This window comes from Takifugu rubripes, chromosome 4, assembly GCF_901000725.2.
Source record: "Takifugu rubripes chromosome 4, fTakRub1.2, whole genome shotgun sequence".
NCBI classification, from domain to species: domain Eukaryota; kingdom Metazoa; phylum Chordata; class Actinopteri; order Tetraodontiformes; family Tetraodontidae; genus Takifugu; species Takifugu rubripes.
In genome coordinates this window covers 2072479-2081222 of record NC_042288.1, presented here as the reverse complement: position 1 = coordinate 2081222, position 8744 = coordinate 2072479, and the positions used below count along the sequence as shown (strand labels likewise).

At 44.7% G+C, this 8744-nt stretch overlaps 1 protein-coding gene across 2 annotated transcripts; it reads right to left on the bottom strand.

Moving 5' to 3' along the window:
• Positions 1-22: 22 nt before the first annotated feature.
• On the bottom strand, positions 23-1581 carry LOC101061777 (transmembrane protein 229B-like). Of its 2 annotated transcripts, none has more exons than XM_029835247.1 (2): positions 1076-1581; positions 23-687 (listed from the first exon to the last, which is right to left on the bottom strand). In XM_029835247.1, the coding sequence occupies exons 1-2, from the start codon at positions 1125-1127 to the stop codon at positions 200-202; spliced, it is 540 nt and encodes a 179-aa protein (XP_029691107.1). In that variant the 5' UTR covers positions 1128-1581; the 3' UTR covers positions 23-199. The 2 variants fall into 2 exon arrangements, with proteins under 2 accessions (XP_029691107.1, XP_003963694.2); XM_003963645.2 differs by having other exon boundaries at positions 23-684.
• Positions 1582-8744: the final 7163 nt, after the last annotated feature.

The following is an 8744-nucleotide window of genomic DNA, read 5'->3' as shown; positions in this document are numbered from 1 at the left end:
TTACACACTGGTTTTATTGTTAGTTTGAGAAACAAAAGCCCCAAAATATTTAATAATGAAAACATTTAATCAAGGTTTATATCAAACCTTGAAAAAAACAACAACCATAAACGTTTTATGACTGCAACAATTGAGATTTACGTCGACCCCAAAGTGCCAAAAATAATTTAAAAGGGTGGGGGTCGGTCCGACAGTCCGTTTAAGGGTGCAGTCTGATCCTCAGAGTGTTTCGGATTACGTGCTGCTCTACAATAAATGCCCCCACACTCCAGGGCAACAGGTACTCCAGGGTGACCAGTCCACACAAGTTGTACCTAAAACCTGAGTAGTCCCAGGGACAGGCCCCCAGGAACATCAGCCCCAAGCCCCAGAGGAACTCCCACAGGTAGATAAAGAGAGCGTAGGCCATGAGACGGAGCGGCAGGGGCCAGCCGTGGGCCAGGAGCCGGGCCCTCAGGCTCTCCATCACATACATCGCAGTGGCATACATGGGCAGTGCCCACAGGCTGCTGTGACCCGTCAACCTTCTGTCCTGTGTGATGCACCAGTCCCACACCGCGGTGAAGACCACTTCACAGAGGCAGCCATGAAGGGCGTACACATAGAGGCGAAACGGAGCAGGCAGAGGGCGAGAGGAGACATCAGCACACGTCTCCGGAGGAGCTTCGTCTCCAAGACAGGATCCTGCTGAAGAGGAAGCGCGTTAACCAGGCGTGGAGGTGAGGACTACGGAGCTGAGCTTTGTCCTGCCTCCACAGAGACCCTGCAGCAAGTGCGTGCTGTAATGTGGATTAACAGACCTAAAGCCCAGCTTAAGAATTTACGGGCTTTGAAATCCACCATTCTACAAGTTGTCAAATAAAACTGTTTATTTATTTCCTCAGTAAAAACTCTGACAGCAGCAACAGTCAGCCCCCCCCCCATCACTTCAGCTCTATGCAAAGTCAGAAGCTGTGACATTAGGTGTCATATTTTATAACACACTCCCTGCAGTTAGTCCACATGAAATCTATTCATATACATGTACGTATACACCTATATATGTATACATGTATGAACAAACACTTGTCATTACCTTGAATCCTCCTCGCCTTTAGTTTTCCCGTCTCCATCCCTAAGCAGCACATGGATCACTACCTTTGTAATCCCTCTGCCAACCTTTGTGTGTGTGTGTGCGCGCGCATGTGTGTGTGTGTCAGGCTAAACATTAAGCAGCTCTATGTTAGTGTATCAGTGATGCCTCTGTCAAAGGCAGAAGTCGTGAACCCGAGGACAAACCCAGGGAGTAGCCGTGGTCCATCCCAGGAAAAATGTGTGATCAATAAAACTACTGTTTTCACCCGGGGAGACCAGAGTGCACAAATTGATTTTTTAAAGGCAGACAGTGTCAGGTAAAGTGCTGGAACAGTGTAGCCGATGGACAAACTGGTATCTATGCTGCTTACAGCAGTCCGACCCACTGCTTTCATATTTTATATTCACTCTGTTTCATATTCGCTGTACTTTATGACACTTTTAATGATAACATTACATCAAAACCAGTCAAAAAATAAATAAATCTTTGAGTCTCAACATTGATAACGGTGAATTTGTTTGCATTGACCTAAAAATGCATATAAAGAATGATAATGTAATTCTAAACATACAACTTTAACAATGAGAATGATCATTATTATTACCGTAATTGTTTATGTGATTTAAGGGAATTCAGAAAACACTGACGATGACTGTTGTCAATAAATCCTTGAAACTACTGTCAGAGTTCTACATGAATGTGTTTTTATAAGGTTGTTCAACATGAAATGGACCTATAAAAGCATCTGAAAGAGCAGATGTCAGTCTTGACTCTGTGCTGCGTGTGTGTTTGTTTAGCGCACACTCTAATAAAACAGTAAGATGGACATCTCGTTCAGAGTCCAACGGTACTGGCAAACACAACCTCACCGACGGTGACTGAACCTCTGGGAGTCAGCGGCCATAAATCCATTCTGATAACAGAGTTGACACAATGTTAAACTGTGACGTTTTCTTGTCTGGTTTTCATCACAGTTTAATGGTTAAAATCAATGGTGCTGTTATGGGTTGTGGTTCTGCCACAGAAAACACAAAAAGACTGGAACCAGCTGTGGAGTCAGGTAGACCGAATTAAACAGGCACAAAATATAATCTGAAATGATAATGAGGCCGCCTGTGATAAAACGAACTGAGCTAGGAAGCAAGATAGAGATGAGTGTCAAATCCAGGACCGGGACAATGGGAAGTTTTTTTTCCCCCATCCTCATCTAAATAGTAGCTACAACACTTTGCAAAATAGAAATAGGACAAATAACTTCATTTACATCCACCAAGGAGGATATGTGATAGCTGGAGTTTGTTTGTCTGCCTGTTCAGCAAAATAACTGAAATTATTTTAATGACATTTTGAGGAAATGTTGACAATAGGTCAAGAAACAGCTGAGTGTAAATCTATTGTAAATATGATATAAACATATATAAATAGTAATATAGATTGTATCTACATCACTATTTGCATATTTCCTAATAACTTAAAACAACCAGTAATCGAACAAGTCTGAAATGAACTTGAGGACAAAGTCATCAGCTCATTCTCATGCATCTTGCGCCGACAACGTCACACTTCTCTAAACCTCCGTTAGAGGTCGCTGTTGCCCATCTGTTGGACGCGCGTGCTTCTTTTTTCCCTGCAGCTGCTTGGACAGATGTGACTGCGTGGATGTGATTGGCTGTGCGTGTTGTTTGAATGGAAACAGTTGGCTCATCCCAATTACTGCTGTGTGTTCTTTGTACATTCCCACATTTTTCAGAGACTTCAATGCTAATGTCAAAAGATTTAACAACATACTTGTTCCCCTCTGAATCCAGTCAGCTGTCTCCTGTCCCCGCAGATGTTTCGTTACTGTGCAACAGCCCGACAGCCCCCAGGCCCAGGTCTCATGCGTTGCGGTGTGAAGGCTCATGTCATTAACTTTAAAAGCTGTAATTATTGTCATTGCTGCTGCCAAACCGATGAAATACCTGACAGGTTAGGAGGATGTGATGTCATCGATCAGGCAAACTGTCACGTCAAAGGTGTGTCAGGAGGGCAGACGTGAGCGTGTGGTATGAGCCAATGGCTGTATGAGGTTTTCACTTTTAGATACATGTGATGAACGATGGCTGGAGTTTCAGCACCACGCAGAACCTTCTGGAGCAGTGTGTGACTTGATGGAGGGCCAGGATCCTGAAATGAGCATTTCCTGCTGCCCCGAGCCAAGCGGAGCAGGAGGAGACACGAGAGGTTCTGAAATGTTAACAGATTACTTCTAATCCCTGTGATTTTTCTCGTTGTTTGCTGCCAACATTTACAGGCACGTACAAACAGACAAATAAGTTCAGCGTTTCTGAATGCGAAAGTTCTCTAAAACATCTGGTTCTGCCACAACAGATATGAACACACTCGCATATTTGTCAGGTCATCAGAACTTGTTTATTTGATCGTTTGTTGCTAAAACACTATAATTTTAATTTCTGGCACAGAGCGGGGGTCTGTTTCATAAGCAGAGGTGGAAACTGGCTTCACAGCTGCATGTCCAGAGCAGCAGCAGCTGCTGCCAGATGTTGCAATGCAGAATAAGGGTATGGTAAAAGAAATACAACAAATCTCATGTTGCATTTGAAACTATAGAGCTAAAATATCATTTCCTTCATAAAATGTAGTTGCTATATGATCGATCGAGCGACTCAGCAAAAAAGAAGCTAGTGGCTGGTGTTGAGTAAATGACTCCTGTCCAGGGTTGTTATAGATCCAGGCTCCGTTAGTGGCGCCAGAAAACCATTTCTGTGTCTGTAACATCCTGATAGTCAGAGAAGTGAGTCAAAAAAGCCCGAGATGAACTGAGAGGCCTGTTGTGTCGGCTCATTTAGACGTCATCGTGTGTATAATGTACACCATACCAAGCATTTATGTTTTACATACATGGCTGCAGTTGACAAGCTGGTGTGTGTGTACGTGGCTCTGCTCTGGTCCCGTGCCACATGGGTCTGTCAGCACCCAGCCCGTCGCTCGCCACGGACACGAGGTTGCGGGGGGGCTGGGGGCTGCTGACACGGCCGCCTGGTTCAAAGAGATGGAGCGGGAGATGTGGGCCGCGAGCAGAACAGAGCGGCCTTTGTGCCTCCCTCAGCTGAGCCTGGGAAAACTCTGGAGCCTCCCGTCTCTGCCCGCACTTCCAGGCAGGGAGGCAAGTGGACGTACAGGTGCTGCACAGTGCCGCTCAGGCTCTGGTCTGTAATGTGTTTGGTGGGAAGGAAGGGGGGGGAGGGGTGAACAATGTGCCATATATCCCAATGACAGCTAAGTGGCGATGGACGGCGGAGTGTAGCGTTGAGAAAATATCACCACCCAGCCTGCAGAGAACGAAACAAACAGGCAAAAAGAGTTGGCACCGACTCCAGCCTGACCTCTGACCTCTGCACATGCTCGTGTTTTTCAGTGCCACTGCTTGAGCGCAGCTAAAGTAGACCTTAATTACTTAGACTGACTCGTAAATGAGGCAACTAACTAAACGGAGGGACACTCCTATGGCTTTGCCAGAGAGGAAAACACCACATCTGTGGATTTCTGTTAGTATATAATTCACCTGTGTGCACGTGAAGAAATATCTGTGGCCGCTCTCTGTCGGCAGGCTAAGCTGGGGATGGGAAAACGAATGCTTTAGACGTGCGCTTCCATCAACAGTGGGTCAAAACTAAGGCTGGTTGTGGACGGTCCAGTTCAGAACCACGTCCTCTCCCGCTGCCTCGCCGTGTATTTACTGCTCATGCGCTTCGTTATGACGCTGTCCTCGTGGCCGACTATGATAACATTCGCCGGAGCAGGGTTGTGTGTGTTGGCAGGGCAGGGCAGGTATCACTCAGCGCACTCTTGTTCTTTTATTAATACAGTTTTATGTTTCCCTGCAAACAGACATGAATGTGGCCATTCAGCAGAGGATCCGCTCAGAGTCAAAGCAGAGGAAGTTGAAGAGTGTGTGTGTGTTTTGACAGGTTAACATAGGGCACTGTACTTTGCCAGTGTCTGGTCAGGTGTGTGTGTGTGTGTGTGTTTAAATGGAGACGCTGATTTAATTCTTCTAGTGCTGAGGAGGCTTCTTGTTGTGAACATTTATTGTGGTACTTTTCCAACAGTCTTACATGCACACGCGCACACGCACGTGCACGCATGCACGTGCACGCACGCACGCACACGCACACACACACACACACACTCACACTCAGGTTTACCTTATTAAGATGAACAGATTTAAAGCTCATTTTAAGCTATAACTTTGTGTGTGTGTGTGTGTGTGCGTGCGTGTGTGTGGGTAGAGCACAAGTAGGCGCTTGCTGGTACATGTTGCCCAGGATCAGGGCTTAAACGCTTCACATTGCATGCAAAGAACATGCTTTCAGGGGAAAGCCTGATAGCACAGTGTGTGCTTTCTCCGAATGGAGTTTATTTTAGCAGCTGCACTCAAACGTGCACTGAAAATTGACTTTGACAAACAGACAATGGTAAATAAGCAAAGTCTTTGAAGGCTGAGCTAAACTGCGACCCTGCGTAACCTGAGCGTGGGTCAGCTGACGTGGTCAGTGGGGCTGCAGCCCAGGTTCAGGGACGTTGCACCTTGTACTGGGACCTTTCTCCCAGTACAAAGCTGGTGACACGGGCAGCGCTTCTGCCTTACACCTGCAGCGACGCCAGCTGAGATGAATCAGGTGAGAAGCAAAACAGAAGTGAGCGCAGAATGAATGTGGCATTGTGCACAACGGACGAGGAAATTCAGTCAATTTGTTCTTTACAGCAACCAGACTGATTTAAGAGGAAGCAACAGTCAGTCTGCCAGCAGCTAAAAATGTAAATGTCATGGGTAAAAACTGGGTTTGCACATTTGTCAAAGTAGACAAGAGCATGAGCGAGTGTTAATGTGTAAAACAATAGAACAGTTGGGCATTTTTACCAGTGTACACCCCTTATATCTTCACCTCTTTAGGATTTATTTTTACCCTTGTTTCAAGTTTCAAGGCTGTAAAGTAATCAGAGCAGATTTCAATATTTATAAGGCATCGAGCACAGCATCAAATTAATGGAAATTAATGGTTTTAACAATAGAACAATAAAAAACATTTCACTTTTATCTTCTGTGTTCATACCCCCCCCGAATAAGTGGGTGTTGGTCCTATCAGATATGGAGAAAATATTTCCTCTTCCTTTCCATTTCAGCTTTAAATGATAACATGGGCCTCAAGCCCTTGTCTCTTACTGTGCATGTGTGTGCGTGCATGTGTGTTTGTGCGTGTGCGTGTGTGCGAGTGTGTGTACTCAGTACCAAGGGTGGAGATTAGGTCTGTTATTAATTGGCTGTCCTTTCACATTCCACAGTCCCAAACATAAACTCACCCTCACATTGACAGCCTTGTGTAACCCCTCCACACACCACACACACACACACACACACACACACGCACACACACACACACACACACACACACACACACACACACACACACACACACACACACACACACAGAGGCAGGTCTTTCTATCAGGCATGCAGACCTGTTAAACAAGCAGGCAGACGGGTCTATTGTCCCACAGCTTGATCTGGAGCGTGTCTGTTGATTTGGCCCAGGCACTGGGTTAGGATAACTCTTGGACTGCATTTGATCTCTCCTGATCCCCAAAAAGCAGAAGTAAATCCAAGTCCCAGACCTCCGGCACTTTCAGCTTCACCTGCATGCAGTTTTGTGAACGTCCCATTCACTTGTACCATCCCAGGAGACAGATTAGGAGTTGTCCCGTATGGCCCTGAACTGGACTGGACTGGTGCTTCTGTGTCTCCTGGACTCAAATCTATAAAATGGAGCTAAAGCTAAAGTGGAATCCATCTTCCTATGCTGGATCAGTTGCTCTTTGTCCACTCAGCCATGTTGAATTTGAGTTTGCACGACTTTATAGGCCGACGTCTGTAGTTTTAATGGAGAATTAAAAATGTTTGCAGCCTTTGTGACTCAATATAGCTGCACGTGCACGAGCACATGGATCTATGGTCTGCACAGATGCAAAACACAATAAAACATCTCCTGAGGATTTTATCGATACTAAAGTCAATGACCTTCTCTCGATTATCTTTCCAACAATGACTTATTATCGAGCATGTGCCTTCATCCACACCTCCTCCTGTCCAATGATGCCTCTAAGCCAACTTTTAAACCCCGATCCTCCCTAAACCTCCGGCTCTGGAATGCCCCTACATGCCTGCTTCAGAAGAAAGAGTTAAACTGTGTGTACCGGTAAGTGTAACGCAAACTGCCCCCTTGAATTGACTTTCAAAAACGGGGCAGAAGGTTTTGATTTACGAGAGCAGAAACATATTTGATATTCATTTCCGCAGATGTGGCCAGCTAAAAAAACAGCCTGAAACGGACCCACACCGACAATGGTGCAGTGTAACTTTCAATGTGTGTGCGTGCGTCAGTCCTATTTTAGAATTGTTTTGGGGCTGTTTCAGTCAAATTCACCACAGATGTTTCTGATTTGCCAAACACATATAATAAGTAATTATTGAAAACACCTTTTTTGGTTGCCCAGAGCTGTGTTGTGCGGCATTCTGTGTAATCGAAGCTGCGGTTGCAGCAGAAGAATAGGCTCCAAGAGTTTATTGAAAGCCAGCAAAAAAAAAAAAAAAGCCCCGCAGTCAGACTTTCCTGAACGAAGAAGAGAAAGAGGAGCTCACAGAAATATTCCCCATCTCGTCGCATTGAAAGGAGAGAGAAAGCGAGACGCTGAAGATGAAGGGATGAAGACGCTTGGATGGAAACAGATGAGGCGATCTGGTGGGTTGAGTCAGACACAGGAAGAGATTCATCATTTTTAATATGATGACAGTGAAACCAAAACCAATATGTGAATATTTATAGACAGAATCATTTTAAGTACAACCATTTGTTTAGTTATTTTGGAGGTTTTCAAGTCAGTACAATATAAAAGAGCAGTTAAAGTAAACCAAAACCTCAATGAAGTGACACCAAACATACACGTTTAATATGTGTTTTGAGGGTCATCAGTTAAAAGAGTAAATTTGGGATTAATAAAGTCAGAGACTGGCTGAATTAGGTTGCTAGCTTGTTTTGTTTGAGAAAATAATGGAGAATTGAGCAGGTCTAGCAAAGTTTAAAGCCCTTTTTTTATGAGTAGCTTCCTCACTAATGCTCAGCAACCTTCGTAATATGGAAGATCAGAAGAAATAACACAAAGTTTCAAACCTTCAATAATGCTTTTTCTGCTCTAATCTTGAGGAGAAAACAGCAGCTAGGATTAAAAACAAGCTAATGCTCAGCTATCAATGATGTATCATCTTGTTTATGTGGAAAAGAAAGACTGTTTGGCCACGTCACCAAACATTGGCAAATCTTAACACAAGAACTGATGCGTTGATGACAAAAGAAATGATAAAGAGAGGCAACTTTTCTCTGCAGCCCAATTTTTTTCATCTCTCTGCGAGTGCATTTGTCTTGAGAACCATGTTTCCCAACACTTGGGTGTGTGTTTCTGCCTGTTCTTATATATGTGTTTGTGTTCTACACGCATGCACGAGATTTAAAGAGAGAGGGATTGAAGAGAGTGCAAAAGAGAGCGAGAGATTGGAGACAGGATGGGGGATGACGGGCTGGATCTGATTACGGGTTTGGAATGGCTGGAAGGG